General features: G+C 44.6%; 1 protein-coding gene across 2 annotated transcripts; it reads right to left on the bottom strand.

The window, feature by feature from the left end:
* Positions 1-4,904: 4,904 nt before the first annotated feature.
* Positions 4,905-15,531, bottom strand: CDCA7 (cell division cycle associated 7). Of its 2 annotated transcripts, XM_008054094.1 has the most exons (9): positions 15,399-15,531; positions 14,753-14,989; positions 10,296-10,532; positions 10,051-10,128; positions 8,720-8,920; positions 7,762-7,902; positions 6,521-6,670; positions 5,985-6,121; positions 4,905-5,351 (listed from the first exon to the last, which is right to left on the bottom strand). In XM_008054094.1, the coding sequence occupies exons 1-9, from the start codon at positions 15,462-15,464 to the stop codon at positions 5,321-5,323; spliced, it is 1,278 nt and encodes a 425-aa protein (XP_008052285.1). In that variant the 5' UTR covers positions 15,465-15,531; the 3' UTR covers positions 4,905-5,320. The 2 variants fall into 2 exon arrangements, with proteins under 2 accessions (XP_008052285.1, XP_008052286.1); XM_008054095.1 differs by lacking the exon at positions 14,753-14,989 and having other exon boundaries at positions 15,399-15,515.
* Positions 15,532-19,281: the final 3,750 nt, after the last annotated feature.

The raw sequence follows: 19,281 nt of genomic DNA, 5'->3' as shown, positions 1-19,281 counted from the left end.
CAGCCTCCCAAAGGCGCAGGATTACAGGCCGAGCCACCGAGCCCGGCGTATAATAAATATTATGTTTACCTCTCCCATATGTATAATTAAGTGAAAAAGGCAAAGTAAAAAGAAATTATGTAGCTGCCATTTATCTAAAAGCCAACAGGTGGATACAAATATATATACATATTTGCTTACATTTTTAAAAAACAAAATATAAAATGTAAAAGTTCTTAAAATGTTGAACTATATCAGCAAAGAAGGATCAGGGTGAAAGGAATAGAAATATAGTTTCTCTAAAAACATCTTGTTTTATAGACTTGATTTTGAAAATATATCCCTGTTGACCAGGCACGGTGACTCAAGCCGGTAATCTCAGCACTTTGGGAGGCCAAGGTGAGAGGACTGCCTAAGCTCAGGAGCTTGAGACCCACCTGGGCAACTTGGCAAGATCTTGTTTCTACAATAAATCAAAAAGTAGTCAGGCATGGTGGCGCATGCTTGTAGTTCCAGCTACTTGGAAGACTGATGCGGAAGGATCACCTGAGCCTAGCAGGTTGAGGCTGTGGTAACCATGAGCATGCCACTGTACTCCAGCCTGGGCAACAGAATGAGACTCCAACTCAAAACATAGTAATTTGACTGTATCTAGAATTCACACGAAGGACTAAAATAAAAATCCTGAACTGTTATAAGTAATAGTATTAATCTTTTTAGTAATAATATTGATATTGTAATTCTGAAACCATATTAATGTAGTACTACTGTTGTTTTCATATAAATACTAACATATATAAACATATATATGTATCTGTATATATATAATATAACACACAAATATATGGGTAAAAATACATAGATATGTAAGAAATGTATTTTGAAACACAGCATGCTGGGCACAGTGGCTCAGACCTGTAATCCCAGCACTTTGGGAGGTGGAGGCAAGCGGACTGCCTGAGACCAGGGGTTCAAGACCAGCCTGGGCAACTTGGCAAGACTTCGTCTCTACAATAAATCAAAACATTAGCTGGGCATGGTGGTGCACGCCTGTAGGAAGACTGGGGCGGAAGGATTGCCTGGGCCCAGAAGGTTGAGGCTGCAGTGACAGTGAGTGTGCCACTGCACTCCAGCCTGGGCAACAGAGTAAGACTTAGTTTTTAATTAATTAATTAATTAATTTTAAAAAGAGCACATTGGGAAAATGGCTGACTCCAGGCGAACAGGGGAGCCTGAATACCTTGTCTTATAAGAAAACAGAAGCACCGGGCTCGGTGGCTCAGCCTGTAATCCCACGCCTTTAGGGAGGCTGAGGTGAGTGGATTGCCTGAGCCCGCGGGTTCGAGACCCGCCTGGGCAGCGAGACCTCATCTCTACAATAAATCAAAAAATCAGCCGGGCGTGGTAGCGCATGCCTGTAATTCCAGCTATTTGGAAGGCTGAGGCGGAAGGATCGCCAGAGCCCAGCAAGTTGAGGCTGCGGTGGCCGGGAGCGGCTACTGCACTCCAGTCTGGGCGACAGAGACTCCAACTCAAAAAAAAAAAAAAACAAAAACAAAAGAAGCAAAGAACCACTAGGAAAGTCAGGGTACAGTGGCTCATGCCTGTAATCCCAGCACTTTGGGAGGCTTAGGCAGATTTATGAGGCCAGGAATTAAATACCAGCCTGGGCAACACAGGGAGAGCACGTTTCTACAAAAAACAGAAAAATTAGCCAGGTATGATGGCATACATCCTGATCCTTTTTTCCTGATATAGTTTCCAATATAGCTATAGTCCTAGCCACTGGGGAAGCTAAGGCAAGAGGATCACTTGAGTCCAGGAGCTCAAGGCTGCAGTGAGCAGTGATTGCACCACTGCACTCCAGCCTGGGCGATGGAGTATGTTATCATGTTTAAAAAACAATAACAAAAAACAACTGGGGCCCAATTTTAATGGTAAACAAGTTGCACAAATAATGTAAATGCTACCATATAAATCAAAGTGTGAGGGGACATTTAAAAAATAAGTTGTTCATAGCTTTTAACTTTGGTGGTATGTTTCTTCCTCTTTCTCTCAAACAAGGCTTTCACCACCAGCATGTTATAGTGGATAAAGTACTTTCCCTGGAACATGCCAACATCTCTGTAATCAAGAGCCCATCTCTTAACATTCCCCATGGGATTCTCAGCTCCCACCACCACTCCTAGTTCTAGTCTCTCTTCCAGCACACAGCTCCACGGAAGTTCCTGCCCTCTGGTCTCCTCCTCTTCCCCCAACCTTGCAGTTATCTAAGGAGTCCTCTCCCAGCCATAGGATTCTACTATCCTTCAGTTGAAACCTCAGGGGCTTCCAACACTGATGCTGGAAATCTAATGCCCCGGCTTGGTACCACCCCTCTCCCTCATTCCTACTGAACCTGCTGTCCATCCATGTCCAGCACAACCCTCTGCCATCCACACAAGCCTTCAGACCCCTGCCAGCCCTACCTGTCTCCCTGTTCAGCAGGGTTCCACGAGAAGCCATCTCAGCTGGGCTTGATCACTTTTCCCCAGAGCGCTGAACTTTAATTCCATTCTCCCAGTGATTCCCATTTCTGCTTGACCTTGAGCCATCAGGTTGTGCCTTTCTCTTTGAACCAGTGCAGTGACACCATCACAGTTCGAAGCCTCAACCTCTTGGGCTCAGGTGATCCTTCCACCTCAGCCTGCCAAATAGCTGGGATTACAGGTGCATGCCACCATACTCAGCTAGTTTTTCATTTTTTGGAGTCTGTCACCCAGGCTGGAATGCAGCAGCACGCTCACAAACCCCCCAGCGTTGACCTGCTGGGCTCTGGTGTTCCTTCCACCTCAGCCTTCCAAGTAGCCAGAAATACAGGCACACACTACCACACTCAGCTAACTTTGTGTTATTTTACTGTAGAGACGAGGTCCCACCAAGTTGTCCAGACTGGTTTCAAACCCACAGGCTCAGGCAATCCACTCATCCGTCTCCCAAAGTGCTGGGATTACAGGTTTGAGCCACCACACCCAGCCTGTATTTTTTAAGAGACAGGGTCTCACTATGTTGTGCAGGCTGGTCTCAAGCAATCCTCCTGCTCAGACTCCCAGAGTGCTGGGATGACAAGTGGGAGCCACCATTCTGGGCCTCATGTCTTTCTTCTAAGAGCAAAATAAAACACAAACTGCTCCTGCAGTACCCTCTAACTACTGCCTTTACCCCTCTTCATTGTGAAATTCTGATTTGTATTCCTTAACCCATTAGTAAGTGGAGATAGAAAGCAGGGTACCACCTCTACCTCAGGTAGGGGAGACACACAAAAGCAGCTCCAGGTGCATGGCTACCCGAACACTTAACTATCAAAACTCTCTCCACTCTAAGGATGGTGGCAGAGCTTTTCAGCGGGACATGTGGGCTCCCAAACAGTCAAGGCTGAGACCAAGCAACAGACCTAAGGCTCCTTGTAAAATGGGTAATCACAAAACCCACGGGCTCACTCATGACTTAAAATGCCTGGAGACCAGAAGGTGCCAGTTACCTTCTCTCCCTTCATTCCTACTGAGACCATTATTTTCATTGCTCCATTACTGTAAATTCTTCAAAGGATAAGGCATCAGAACCAATTGTTACAGTCAATATTTTTAAACAAAATCTATAATTTGCTTTACACATGTATTAAAAACACGATAACACCAAAAACTTTCCAAATCAGTATCAATTTATATGATCGCACCGGTAGCAGTGGCAGTGGCTCAAGCCTGTAATCCCAGCACTTTGGGAAGCCAAGGCAAAAGAGGATTGCTAAGTCCAGGAGTCCAAGACCAGCCTTGGCAACTTGGTGAGACCTCGTCTCTATAATTAAGCACAAAATAAGCTGGGCATGGTGATGCAATTCTGTAGTTCCAGCTACTTGGAAGGCTGAGGCGGAAGGATTACCTGAGCCCTGCAGGTTGAGGCTGCGGTGGCCGTGAGCATGCCACTGCACTCCCGCTCAGATAAATAATATATCAAATAAACCTAAGAAAAAAATTAGGATGAGGTGCAGCAATTTTTTATTTTTAAAAAAAGCAGACAAGTTAGAACAAAACATTTTATTATTAAAATAAAAACCTTTGTATAAAAGCATTACAGATCCAAAGCTGTATTTACATGTATTGACTGAAGATCCAATGACGCATCAAACACTGACTGGGCATAGCAACAGGCTATACAGACAAAGCCTTCGATTACACCTCACCACTACCTCACCAAACGATCTGATTAATGCAAAAGAGGAAGAAGGGGAGGAGCCACACAGGAAATCTGCCCAGAAATTAAACTGGCAGAGATGCCAAGTTAGCAAATGGTTGAAAGTTACCCATCTCCAAAAAGGCACTTCTCAATGTTACAAAAGTGCTTAAAACCTATGCACGAGCCCTGTGCCTTGCTTATAATTTCTTCAAGAAAGTACAATGAAGCATAGACTAGTTATTAATATCAAGCTTCCCTGCAAAGTGGTCCAAGAATTTATCTAAAATACTTTACATATGTTCTGAAATAAACTTGGCAAACTATAATCATACTCAAGCCTTGTACCAAGCATTCAAATCAGCCTACTCCTGAACTTTCATCATCCTAATTTCCCAGGATGCCTTTTCTAAAACGATTTTATATAGCACTGTTCACACACTTCTGGATGACTGTGTGAGATGTCCACTGAACCCTGGGGCAGAAGACCTTGGCAGCAGCTCAGTCTCCACAGTGACAACTTGTATAGTAAGCACAATCCGTGGACTATTCTCACAAAAGGCATCTTAAGTAAGATACTACACTTTGCAACCATTCCCTAATTTTTCCACATGAGTTTAAGACTTGGGTGCACCTTGATTTTGCTAAAAATGTCCATCAGTATGAACACTAAATCATACCCATGCTTTTTGTGTAAACAAGTTAGAGGGCTGTTCTCTGAAATTCAATAAATCTAGTTAGTTAACACTACTGCTGTGTTTCTAAGTGCTTGGATTTTATGAGTGGATCCCAGGCTGTTTTAATACAGACTAAATCAAATATGCTTGTGTAAAATTGTCGTTTAAAAAAGAATCCAGAAACCGAGAGGCAGGAGAAGACTGTTGGAAGTAGAGGGGAAGGATATGAGGTGGGGCTGCAGGGAGCAGAGGAGAAACCACAAGAGGACCAAGTGTTAAGTAGCAATATACCTTTTGCAACGCTCCAGAAACATGTGAGTCTAGTGAGATTAACCTGGAGTTCCTGTAAAACAGACTGGTCACCAAAATGCTTAAGTCAGGTTTCAATCAGTGACAAAAATGAAAACTTTAACAAGAATGGAGAAGTGGAAGGCAGGCAGTGAATCTTCCAGGTATCATGCTTGCATTTCAAACTCCTGTTTCAGACTGTGAGAAAGAAAAAGAAATGTATCATGATACAGCTTTCAACCTATGAAAGCCTAATTCTTTTTTTTTTTTGAGTCAGATTGGAGTATAGTGGCACACTCACAGCTACCACGGCCTTAACCTGTTGGGCTCAGGCGATCCTTCCACCTCAGCCTTCCAAGTAGCTGGAACTACAGGCACAGGCTACCACACCCAGCTAATTTTTTCATTTATTGTAGAGACAAGGTCTTGCCATATTGCCCAGGTTGGTCTCCAACCCGTGAGCTCAGGCAATCCTCTTGCCTCAGCCTCCCAAAATGCTGGGATTACAGGCTTGAGCCACTGTGCCTGGCTCTAATTCACTTTTTAAATGGTTTTCACCGAGTTAGGACATGACCTATGGTCAAGTACACACATCATTAAGTGTACAACTTGACTTTTTACACACATACCACCACGACTGCCACCACCCAGATGAATACACAGAACAGAATAGCGTGCTCACAAGCCTCACCCTCCCCATGTGCCCCTTTCCAAGCAACACCCACCCTGCCAGAGATCACCACTATCCTGACTCCTGTCATCTTTTTGTGAAGACACGTATATATGAATGTGAGATTCAGGTGTGGAAGACAGGAAAATAACAGCCGTCACCTTTTTAAGTAAGCATGCACATTCCCAAAGCCATGGTACTTGGCTAAATACACAAGGACCCCCGTGGCGCACCGTCCATCTCGCTGCCGGCAGAAACTGCAGTTGCAGATCCCTCGACAAGGTGGGCAGTGCCAGTTCTGGAGCAGAATTGGGAAACGGCACAAATAAGTTCAACTTCACCTTCTCCCATATTTACCCACTCCTTCCTAATCTTTAAGGTGGGTATCACCCATAACATTTAGGCCTTTTTTGTTGGGTAACGAGCTTAGAATGCATGAATCATGCTAATGTTTCCTTAGGAGATGCAGGAAAGGAGGTTACACAGCAGCTTCTCCCAAGGGTTCAGACCCAAGCACCAAGGAAGTGGCTCACACCCACAAGCACCATCACCTGAAACTCATCTGCCTCCCCCTATAACTGTATTCAGCCCTCTAGAGTAAGGGCTCCATCCTTTCACTGTGCCCTTTTTCTGGTCTCGCTGGCTTGTGGCTGATTGACCTTCAAGCCCACAGGACCAACTCCTCCAAGGCACCTACCGGATCCAGTAGAGCATCCCTGACCTCTTCACCGTAACGGTTTCGAAGGCAGGGGCCACAGAACTGGCCTCGAACACCCCAGCAGTCTGGGTTTCTGCAGTTTGTTTTGGTATCAATCGTTTTCTGGCGGCACTGATGACAAGTAGAGCCCTATCAACAACAAGCAATTCAGAAAAAGAACAACAACAAAAAAATCCACTGCTTTTTATAGAAAAAAGTGGCATATTTAAAGAATGTCTTTCTTCGTGGTAGAGTCTGACAATCTGCCTTTGAATCCTTGCATACATGTGTCTATACCAGGCACGAAAAATAAATCTCAAGCATGGTGATTTCATTCAACTGGCAGATATAATAGTTAATATTATCAAAAGTACTTTTCTTCAAGAAATGGTCTCATCAATGTAAAACCTATCTCACTGCAGCATCAAATTCCTGGGCTCAAGCAATCCTCCATCACCCTCTCAAGTAGCTGGGACTACATGGTGCACGCGAGCACGCCCAGTTAATTTTTAAATTTTCTGTCAGCCGGGTGCAGTGGTTCACGCCTGTAACCCCAGCACTTTGGGAGATGGAGGCAAGAGGACTGACTCCTGAGCTCAGGAGATCAAGAGCAGCCTGGGAAACAAGGTGAGACCGTGTCTCTATAATAAACCAAAAAATTAGCCCAGCATGGTGGCACATGTCTGGTTCCAGCTACCTGTAAGGCTGAGGCAGCAGGATCGCCTGAGCCCAGCAGGTTGAGGCTGCAGTGGCATAAGCATGCCACTGCAATTCAGCCTGGGTGGCTGAGTAAGACTCCGACTCAAAAATAAAATAAAATAAATTATCTGTCATGATGGGGTCAAATTATGTTGCCGAGGCCTCCTGGCCTCAAGAGTTTCTCCTGCCTTGGCCTCCCAAAATGCTGGGATTACAGGCATGAGCCACCACACCAGGCCTCAAATCCATTTTTATCTTCAGGACACCACCAATCTGTGTATACACACATAATACACATAGGCTGCACGAATCCATTTCTAATTTAGGAGAAAAGATTCAACAAGAATGTAGACTCACTATGCAGATAATTTAAGGGGGAAAAGGCTGAACCTTAGGGATACTGTAAACCTCTTCTTTCCTTGTATAAAAAATCAGACACACACCCAGAGGCCAAGCTCTCTAGAACCTGATTGAAACTCTAGGGATAGCAGCTCTCCTTCGTCTCAGACGTTTACATTCACAATGAATTCAGAGGCTCTTACCAGCGAACGGTTATAGATCTTCTCTCGAGAAGTGTTGCAGATGTTTTCCAACTCTTCCTCTGTAATTTCTTCCACTGGGCGAATTATATGCGGAAGAGTCATGGATGACCTGGAGCGACGAATTCTGGGCATGTCGTCTTCCTGCATAACAAGGAACATGAAAGACAGTGTCCTTACTGGCTTTTCTCAGCTTTCAATCTCAGAAACTAGGTTTGCTATTTCTTCACATAAAATTCAACCTGGGACAAGGTGCAGTGGCTCACACCTGTAATCTCAGTACTTTGGGAGGCTGAGGGTCAAGGTGAGAAGATTGCATGAGCCTAGGAGTTCAAGACCAACCTGGGCAACATGACAAGACCTCGTCGCTACCAAAAAAAACCAAAAAATTAGCTGGGCATGGTGGTATGTGCCTATAGTACCAGCTTCTCAGGAGGCTGAGGTGGGAGAGTCACCTGAGCCTAAGAGGTCAAGGCTGCAGTGAACTGTGATGGAGGATTGCTTGAGCCCAGGAATTTGATGCTGCAGTGAGATAGGTTTTACATTGATGAGACCATTTCTTGAAGAAAAGTACTTTTGATAATATTAACTATTATATCTGCCAGTTGAATGAAATCACCATGCTTGAGATTTATTTTTCGTGCCTGGTATAGACACATGTATGCAAGGATTCAAAGGCAGATTGTCAGACTCTACCACTCTAACACACACACAAAAATTCAACCTGAAAATCTCTCCCCAAGCTTATGGAGAGATGGCAGGTCGCATGCTTACTGGACAACTTTATGGAAACGATTTCTACAGATGACAAAAGCTGAAGAAAACCGGATTCATGCCTGCCAGAAAAATAATCAAGAGAAAAACTTAATACGGATCCCCCAGTGTTGAGGCTGTGTGTGTACCTGTGCCGTGTATATGACACTGGGCAGAAGAACAAGCACAAACATGGCAGAGAACTCACGTTCATGTAGCCATCCATGGTCTTCCTCTTCCTCACCAACATGTACTTATCCTCTTCCTCTTCCTCTTCCTCCTCCGTGGGTAGAGGACCAAGGGACCCCAGGATCCGGGACCTCGACCTGGTGAGAGGGCGAGCTCTCCGTTCAGGGTTTCTCCTGGAGGCGACACCTGGGAACGTTCGCCGGCGGGGTCTCTTCAGTTGCTAAACAGAACATACAATGGAGCCCATTTATTCCATAATGAACTAGCACTTTGGAAAGTGGCTCAAGCCTGTAATCCCAGCACTTTGGGAAGCCCAGGCAACAGGATTACCTTAGCTCAGGGGTTTGAGACCAGCCTGAACAACATGGTGAGAACTTATCTCTACGATAAATTTAAAAAATTAAAAAATTAACCTGGCATGGTGGCACATGCCTGTGGTTCCAGCTACTTGGAAGGCTTGAGGCAGAAGGATCACCTGAGCCCAGTAGGTTGAGGCTGCAGTGGCCGTGAGTGTGTCACTGCACTCCAGCCTAGGCAACAGAGTGAGACTGACTCAAAAAAAAAAAGGACGCTTCCTTTTAAGTAAAGAGCGTGCCATCTTTTCATTTTCTTAGTTCTTACTATAATGCATGGAAATTGAACCAAAATCCCGATGACCTAATACCAAGCCTAATTTTCTCAAACTGAGAAAAGATCATTTATTCTTTTACCTAGTGACATAAACTACTGATCTTGTGTTCTGAAAACTTCCCTGCCATTCTTCAGCTGGAACATACCCGCTGTTTCCCTATCACACAACGGAGGAATACACCATAGATATATATTCTTCCCTTCCTTGCTTGCTTTCCTTCCTTTCCCCTCAGGGAGAGGCAGGGAAAGGTCTTTTCCTTTGTAGCACAGCAGACATGCCAAATTCCCCTGTGCTGTACCCACTTCATTCCTCAGAATGTAATCATATATGACATCAGGCCATGACTTGGTAAAGAAGTTGTGTTTTCTTTCTTTATTCTTCATTCTCAAATTTTGAAAACACTGACCATACATCTGCCATGTGAGAGGAATGAGCTATAGCTAAGGGTACAGAAAAAAAAATTCCATTTTTACTCCCTGCTCTCAAGTCTAGGTGGGAAGGAGAAAAATAGCAAATCAACAAGATTTTAGCCCACAGGGGCACAGCAGGGGAGGCCAAACTGCCCAGGATTCGAGGAAGATTATCCAGAAATCTGTCAGGAGCTTCCTCTAACTCCCCTTCATCTGTCTAGAAGGGTACACAGACAAAGAAATGAGAATTTAAAATATAGCAGGAATCTACCCAAAAACACTACTACACGAACAAGAACTTGTACTTACTGAGCTGGGGCCTGGAAAGGAATGTCTTCCAGGGAATGAGCCAGGGAAGCTTTCTAATTCTGACATGAGTTTTGCAAGCTAAACAGGGAGAGAATTAATAATCAGCTGACATATTCAAAGAGTTTCTGATTTCCCTTAATGCACTTAACCAGGCCTCTAGTAGATTAAAAGAATTCAGTTCAGGAAAAGAAACCCATTTTAAAGAGCACATCATGAAGACTCACAGATATGAGATAGATACCTACCATTGCTTTGTTTTGCTTTATATTTAAAGCCCTTTTCTCCAAAAAATTCATGCCGCTTTCATCTTCTGAATCAGAATTAGAATTGGTCACAGAATTATTTGAAGGTTGGGGGGACTCTGCTTTCTTGCTGGCCGCTCCCCTGCTGCTTCGGGCTGGAAACTTCATGGCTACCCTGAGAGGTGCAGAGTGTCTGCCTTGGCTGCGTGTGCGACAGCCTTCCCGGACTGACTGTAGTCTCTAGTTAATCAGAACAATTGAGCCATTAACGACTTGTTGATCAGCAGACAAGCTACACCAGTATGACTACAAGATCCCTTCTGAACAAAAAACACATATCAAATGGATTTCAACTGAGTGTTGACAGTTCTAGGTAACAAAATCAAGGAGCACAAAGAAGTACAACAATCTGAGCGCAGTTTAGCTCCACATCACCTGTCTGGGCCACATTATTCTAAGCCATCTTCACAACCCCTGGGCCTATGGTTCTGAGCTTTTTTTAAAATGTGAAAATTCACCTGGGCTCGGTGGCTCAGCCTGCAATCCCAGCGCTTTGGGAGGCTGAGGTGAGTGGATTGCCTGAACCCGCGGGTTCGAGACCCGCCTGGGCAACTTGGTGAGACCTCATCTCCACAATAAGTCAAAAAATTAGCAGGGCTTGGTAGCATGCGCCTGTAGTTCCAGCTACTTGGAAGGCTGAGGCGGAAGGATCACTGGAGCCCAGCAGGTCGAGGCTGCAGTGGCTGGGAGCAGCCACTGCACTCCAGTCTGGGCAACAGAGTAAGACTCAAACTCAAAAAAAAAAAGTAAAAATTTATACTCCTCCATTTCTTTCAAAACAGATCTTTATGTATTTTAAAAGAACTTGTACAGGAACAAATGTGTTCTCCTGTAAACATGGTTTCAATGCTTATGGCAATATTAAGCTATATTAACATGTCTCAATTCTCTACTTTAAAAAATTTACCATTTTTTTTAGGTATACAGTTAAATGGCATTAAATAAATATTTTCCAATTACTGTGTAACCATCACCACCATTCCCCTCCAGAATATTTTCATTTTCTCCAACTAAAACTCCATACCTATTAAACAGTAACTCCCCATTCGTTCCCCCACCATCTCTATGAATTTGGCCACGCTAGATGCCTCTCTGATCTACTTTTGGAAGCTTGAAATTAAAAAAAAAAAATTCCCTGAATTTCAAAAGTAATATAGGTTTTCATCATTTAAAATGTATTAATATTACACATGAGGAAAAGCAAACCAAAATCCCCACGAGATAATTCATACCTACTAATGAGCTAAATACAGAAGACACAAAATAAGCGTCAGCAACAACATGGAGAAACTGTAACCTTCATACACTGCTGGTAGGAATGTAAAATGCTGTGGCCACTTTGGAACAGTCTAAGTTCCTCAACTGACAGTTCCTCCACACAAAAATTTTATGAATGTTCATAGTAGTATTCTTTTTTTTTAAGAGACGAGATCTCGCTATGTTGCTCAGGCTGCCCTCCAACTCCTGCGCAATTCATCCTTCCACCTTGGCCTCCCAAAATGTTGGGACTACAAGTGTGAGCCACCACACCCAGTCAGCATTATTCTCAATAGGCAAAAGAGTGCAACCAACCCAAATATCCATCACACAATGATGTACCCTACAATAAAAGGAATGAAGAAGTAACACATGACACAAGATAAATGAACCTTGAAATCACTGTGCTAAGTGAAAGCCAGTTACAAAAGACCACATATTGTATGATTCCTTTTATTTATTTTTTTTTTATTTTTTGAGTTGGAGTCTCACTCGGTTGCCCAGACTGGAGTGCAGTGGCCGCTCCCAGTCACCACAGCCTCGACCTGCTGGGCTCTGGCGATCCTTCTGCCTCAGTCTTCCAAGTAGCTGGAACTAAAGGCGCGTGCTACCACATCCGGCTAATTTTTTTGATTTTATTGTAGAGATGAGGTCTCGCCAAGTTGCTCAGGCAGGTCTCGAACCCGCGGGCTCATGCAATTCACTCACCTCAGCCTCCCAAAGGCGCAGGATTACAGGCTGAGCCACCGAGCCCGGCTGTATGATTCCTTTTAAATGAAAACTTCACAACAGACAAATCTATGACAGAAAGTAGACTGATGGTCTCCAGATGCTGGGGCTATTGGAAAAAAATGGGGAGTGACTGCTATTGGGTATAGGGTTCCTTTTTGGGGTAATAAGACCCCCAAAACTGACTATGATGATGGCTGAGAAACAAATAAGAGAATATTACCCATTAAGTCCCAAAAATAATAAATCCAATTTTAACATTCAGAAATCTCTTAAATTTGGCTGGACACAGTGGCTCACACCTATAATCCCCACACTTTGGAAGACCAATAGGGGAGGACTGCTTGAGTCCAGGAGTTCAAGACTAGCCTGGACAACATAGCAAGACCTCATCTCTGCAAAAAAATTAAAAAATTAGCCAGGCATGGTGGTGTGCACCTGTAGTCCCAGCCACTCGGGAGGGGGAGGCAGAAGACCTGCCTGAGCCCAGGAAGTCAAGACTGGTAAGCTGTAATCAAGTCACTGTACTTCAACAGCCTGGATGACAACTCAAAAAAAGAAAAAAAAAATCATTAAATCCCCACAAACAGCTTTTCGTACTTTTCATGTTCGTGAACTGAGATAATACAAAACAAAAAATTTTAAGTTTTTAATACTTTTAAACAAATGGTATTTTTATTTATCTATTTTTTACTTGGTGTCCTACGAAAATGGCATTTTTGGCTGAGTGCAGTGGCTCACACCAGTAATCCCAGCACTTTGGGAAGCGGGGACAAGAGGACTGTCTAAATTCAGGGGTTCAAGCCTGGGCAACTTGCAACTTGGCTAGACCTCATCTCGACAACAAATAAAAAAATTAGCCGGGCATGGTGGTGGGCGCCAGTAGTCCCAGCTACTTGGAAGGCTGAGGCAGAAGTATTACCTGAGCCCAGCAAGCCGAGGCTGCAGTGGTCATAAGCAGGCCACTGTGCTCCAGCCTGGATGACAGAGTGAGACTCCTACTCAAAAAAAAAGAAAGAAAGAAAATGGCATTTTTATCAATCACAACAAATGGTTATCTACAAAGAACTGAAACACTGCCCCGAATTTATTCAGGTGACTGACAATGTTTGGGTCATATCCAGGTCTGCAGACTGGCCCCTGCAATAAACTCCAATAAACATTGATCTGAACAAATACCACTCATTAGAGGAAACACTAACATTACCACCAACAGTTAGATAGTAATAAACCACTCCTTGGCCAGGTGCTGCCACGTATATCAAAGTTACTCAAGTCACGGTCCATGGGTAGTAAATCCGTATTAGACCGGTGGTGAGGGTGAAGAGCATGCAACTGGCTACAAATCAACGCATTGCTTCCTTCTTCAAGAAAATCTTTGGGAACAAGCAAATGCCTGCAGAGAGATTGGGACCGAGGTGCAGCAGCAAGGGTGGCAGCAGAGGTTAAAGGAAGGTGGAGTGCATAGAAAAAGCCAACCAAGGAGCAAAAAGAGAAGCAGGAAGAGCCTGGCATTATCTGCTTGTGCTCCTGCATGTGAATGGTCACAGGTTTTCAAGATGCAGGCATAGATCCATTATAGGAACCAACATTTATTCAAGGTCTGCTCTAGCTCTGTGCCCGGCCACTTGAAGTTAAAATGCAAATGCAGCCAATCTTCAGGACTCTGGGCCAGTGCCTCACTAGACTCTGGTATGGCCACATGCTCTTTGAGCTACGGCTATTGCCATGCTTCCTGGCTTTGGTCCCCTTCCCTGTCTTGGGGAGTGAATCTCCCCCTCCACTCTACTTTTTATTTTTTTATTTTTTATTATTTTGAGTTGGAGTCTCACTCTGTTGCCCAGACTGGAGTGCAGTGGTCGCTCCCGGCCACCGCAGCCTCGACCTGCTGGGCTCCGGCGATCCTTTGCCTCAGCCTTCCAAGTAGCTGGAACTACAGGCGCACGCTACTACGCCCGGCTAATTTTTTTATTTATTGTAGAGATGAGGTCTTGTCAAGTTGCCCAGGCGGGTCGCGGGTCTCGAACCCACAGGCTCAGGCAATCCACTCACCTCGGCCTCCCAAAGCGCTGGGATTATAGGCTGAGCCACCGAGCCCGGCTACTTTTTAAATAAACTATATTTTCTAATCTAAAAAAAAAAAAAATCTTCGGAACTCAGAATATTTGTGGTAATGGAAAATGGAGACAGGCCAATTTTATCTTACCAGTTTCCAAAATGTTCATGATTTGCAAGTAGGACTACATTAGTAAAAACTGCTTTAAGACATGAATAAAATACCGAAAATTTTTAAAAGATCAACAAAATATTGAGGCATAACTAAAATCAAAATTGTAAGAAAAAATTTTTAAGCAAGTATGCCTTGCCTCGAAATGTACCTTACTTCTTGACATTGGTGAAACTCTCAAACTCACCATTGCATCTTGTGTTTCACTTTCTGAGAAACCGCAAAATGATTCATCGTCCGAGTCAGCATGAAAAATACTGGCCAGTTCGTTAGTGACATCTGGCCTGGGTTTCTGTAAAAATCCACAATGGTCTAATACATCTTGCACCTCACTTTCTGAAAAGCCGCAGAAAGATTCATTATCAGAGTCCTCATAAAAAACATTTGCCAGTTCTTCACTGATATCTGACCTGAATTTAGGTTTCTGTAAAATAAATAAATAAATGTGGTTGTGCATTTTTTTTAAGAACCAATTTTCCATAACCATGCAGAGAGCAAATCACATTTACAAGTGTACTACAAGAGAATAGCTTTTGTTACAAAGAAAAATGGTTCAGAGGTTTACAAATGATTTCTGAGTTGTTATGGCAAATCATCATGCATGTTAGGTTAGGCGACATTTCAAAAGGATAGAATAAGTAGCTAATCTACCTCCAACAATTACTACCTAGAACCACAGCAAAAAGTGAAATGAAATTACAGTGCATACTGTATTTTCATAACGGCTGTATAGAAATGTAGGCAAAAAGCAAGCAGTTTTAATCACGCACAAAGCATTTGGGACATTTTGAGCACTGCAGACTCAATTCTGTTTATTCTCAGGCAGCACTTACCGTGTTTGCAAAATTATCAGAAGCAAAGCTGTCACAACTGTCATCAGAGGATGACGCAGTTTCCATGGAAATCAACTTCACATATCTGAATTTCTTGAACTTCTTGACTCTGCGATCCTTTTGCTACAGATGGAAATGGCAACACTATTAAGTGAGATGCTCACTTTATTTAACTAAAGACATCATTTTTGAGTTCAGCAGAGTAGATGTGTCCATTTCTTATACCCCACGTAGAAAAAGAATTTGCAACTGCTACAAAAATTTTGAAATCCAGGTCAAATCCTGAGCTCTCTGGTAACTTGAATGACAGTTTATCAATGTATTCAAACATATACAGAGCTACTTTTCTTCCTATCCTACAAGCCCCTAAGCTCTTAGCATTATACTGAGCCCTATGGGAGTTTTTAATGTTCACCCAACCTCTTTTCAAAAAAATTAAACTGTACTTCTAAAAGGAAATGTCAAAAGTATAAAATGGCGGCTCAGCCTGTAATCCCACGCCTTTGGGAGGCTGAGGTGAGTGGATTGCCTGAGTCCGTGGGTTCAGACCCGCCTGGGCAGCGAGACCTCATCTCTACAATAAATCAAAAAATCAGCCGGGTGTGGTAGCACATGCCTGTAATTCCGGCTACTTGGAAGGCTGAGGCGGAAGGATCGCCAGAGCCCAGCAGATTGAGGCTGCAGTGGCCGGGAGCGGCCACTGCACTCCAGTCTGGGCGACAGAGTGAGGCTCCAACTCAAAAAAAAAAAAAAGTATAAAATGGCAGAACGATTTCTCTCCCTTGGCCAAAATCAATCTAATAAGGAATTTTTATGTAAGCTTTGGGCTATGCATTGTGATGCTAATTTCCCAAACTACAAAGATTGAGCAGGACTTGGACTTCAAGATGGCAGGCTTCCAAACAGGCCCTGTTCCAGTCAGGATGGGTACAGTGATTTCCAAACAATTCCTTAAAAATCAAACCTATCAATCCAGTCAACAAATGGTACAAAGAGCCAAGTTAAAGGTCAAACAGCACTCCAAGTCCAGGTTGGACACCTGATTCCATTTTGGCACTCAACCTAGGCTGACACTCAACTCTTTCTGCAGTCCCCTTGCTAAATACTTCAGTTCAAGCCAGGCGTGGTGGCTCACCTTGTGAGAGGATTGTAAAAATGAGCATCTTGTAAGAGGACTGTAAAAATTAAGTCTTAGCTGGGTACAATGGCTTATGCCTGTAATCCAGCACTTTGGGAGGCTGAGGCTAGAGGATTGCCTGAGCCCAGGGTTCGAGACCAGCCTGGGCAACTTGGTGAGACCCTGTCTCTACAAGACATCAAAAAATTAGCCTGGCTTGACGTTGAGTGCTTGTAGTTCTATCTACTTGAAGACTGAGGCATAGCTGGGCTCGGTGGCTCAGCCTGTAATCCCATGCCTTTGGGAGGCTGAGGTGAGTGGACTGCCTGAGCCTGTGGGTTCGAGACCCGCCTGGGCAACTTGGCAAGATCTCATCTCTACAATAAATCAAAAATTAGCTGGGCGTGGCGCGCGCCTGTAGTTTCAACTACTTGGAAGGCTGAGGTGGAAGGATCGCCGGAGCCCAGCAGGTCAAGGCTGCAGTGGCCGGGTGAGGCCACTGTACTCCAGTCTGGGCGACAGAGTGAGACTGCGACTCAAAAAAAAAAAAGACTGAGGCAGGAAGATCACCTGAGCCCAGTAGGTTGTGGCTGCTGTGGCCATGAGTGTGTCACTGCAATAAAGACTGGGTGACAGCGTGCGACTCCGACTAAAAAAAAAAAAAAAGACAAGTTTGTTGTTCTGTTTTTTTTTTTCTTCCAGAGTCGGAGTCTCTCGCTGTCACTCAGGCTGCAGTGCAACAGCGGCACACTCCTGTCTACCACAGCCACAGCCTGCTAGTGCAACAGCGGCACACTCCTGTCTACCGCAGTCACAGCCTGCTGGGTTCAGGCAATTCTTCCACCTCAGCCTTCCAAGTAGCTGGAACTATAGGCACGGACCATCACACCCGACTTTTTTTATTTATTGTAGAGGTGAGGTCTCACCAAGTTGCCCTGGCTGGTCTTGAAGTCCTAGGCTCAGGCAATCCTCTTGCCTTGACCCTCCAAAGTGCTGAGACTACAGGCATAAGTCATCGTACCCAGCTAAGACTTAATTTTTACAATCTTCTCACAAGGTGCTCATTACTTGCAGATATAGAAAAGCGTAATTCCTTTATAAACACTGAACACTCTACACTGCTCACCAGAAAGTGCAATTGGCATCGATCTTGTGTTAATTCCTTTATTTTTATTTTCTTAAAAGAGCCATGGAAGAGAAGTGATCCCTTACACTGAGAGCTTCCAAAGGGGTAAGCTCTGCTATGGGTCCCACAAAATAATGCAAAAGATGTGAGGTGCTGGGTTAACACAACATTTTGCCTTCCTTCTTTGCCTAATATACTGCATTTTAGCCTCTCACAAATAAAATAGTTTTCATAGTGATGATACCCCAATCTCTATGCCCCTCAGTGGACTCTACTCAATCATCTTGAAAGTACGTCCTTTGCTCTGTCTAGAAAAGCAGGAAAATGTGATCATAGGTAGAGCCACAAAATCTAAACGTTAGATATGAATGGGACACAATGTTAGGAGCTGAAAGAAATCCCAGAAACCCCCTTACTCACACAAAACTCCCCCATTTTCCAACTGAGGACACCCAAGGCCCCAGGGATGTGTAATATATTGTGCAAGATGACAGGGCTGGAAGAATGCAAGTCTGCCATCTTCTAAAACAGCAGTGCTCCTAGCATTATGGCAGGGATTATCTCCATTTACTCATCAATCTACCTGCAAGCAGTCAGAGGCCCAAGACAGCCGCAGGGAAAGCATTCTATCGGAAACTGTCAGGGAAATAGATGCTGAGCTTCAGCAAGTCAGCACAAGCCAAGAGTTACTTACCAGGCAAAAGTATCTTTGGAGAAAAAGACACAGAAAGAAGCAAATGATCTGTTTTGGCAGACAAGTAATAACTAATACTATTTACAGTAGGTGTTTTTCGTGCCAGGCGCTACATTGAAAGTGCTTGCACATCACGTTTAGTCTTTGCAGAGAAAATGTTCTCATTCTAACTTAACAAATGAGGAAACTGAGGCTCTGAGAGAAAAAATGGATTACTCAAATCCCATGGTGGCCCGAACTTGAACCCAGGCATGTCAGATTCCAAACTCAACTACACATGACTTTCAGCATCCTCAAAGCCAACGATCAAGTCCCACCCAGGCGGTGACCCAAGTCTGAATCCCGCCCCCTCCCGCCCACCCCCGCGCACCCCAGCCTCTCCACGTGGGTCCCTAACCCCAGATAATTATTTAAAACTTGTCACTCTCTTCCTTTCCACCCAACCCCCAGGAACAGACCCCGGGTTCCGGCTTCCGTTAGAGCAAAAAAGTAACGTTGCGCTGAGAGAACAACGTCCTGCAACCGAGAGTAAGGCTGGGGGTGGCGGTGAAGGAAGTGAGAACCGAGCAGACGGTCGGCGAACGGTGGGACCACGAAGCCCTTTCACTGCTCTTAACCACCGCCTGGGACTAAAGACGCGCCTCCCGCCACGTGCGCAACCCCAGTTCCAGGAGACCCTTTCGCAAGTGGAAGACGAGTTCGCAAGACTCTAAACTCCAAACCCGCCGCCCTCGGCAGTTGGAAGGGACTGGGGCTCTGGCCCAGGCAAGAGCCAGCGGGGAGCGCGCCCCCAGGGCCACCCGCTGCGAGTGAGTGTAGACGCGGCGGGCCAAGCGCGTCAGAAGACCGGGCTGCTGCGGGACAAGCCCCCAGAAAACTGAAGGGCCGAGCGGTCCCCGGTCGCTGCTCGGCCCCCAGTGGGCGCACGTGCAGCTCGGGCGCACGT

Source organism: Carlito syrichta, unplaced genomic scaffold, assembly GCF_000164805.1.
Source record: "Carlito syrichta isolate Samal-C Ts95f unplaced genomic scaffold, Tarsius_syrichta-2.0.1 Scaffold289032, whole genome shotgun sequence".
In the NCBI taxonomy this organism is placed as follows: domain Eukaryota; kingdom Metazoa; phylum Chordata; class Mammalia; order Primates; family Tarsiidae; genus Carlito; species Carlito syrichta.
Note: the sequence above shows the minus strand (reverse complement) of the source record. Positions and strands in the feature narration are given on the sequence as shown.

Bases quoted from the DNA above. Each gene is read 5' to 3' on its own strand.
- CDCA7 (XM_008054094.1), bottom strand. From the start codon at position 15,464: ATGGAAACTGCGTCATCCTCTGATGACAGTTGTGACAGCTTTGCTTCT. The intron at 6,671-7,761 runs GTAAGAGCCTCT...TGTTGTTGATAG, and splicing joins AGATCTATAACCGTTCGCTG to GGCTCTACTTGTCATCAGTG. The intron at 5,352-5,984 runs GTGACGGCTGTT...TCTTTCTCACAG, and splicing joins GTGCATGCTTACTTAAAAAG to TCTGAAACAGGAGTTTGAAA.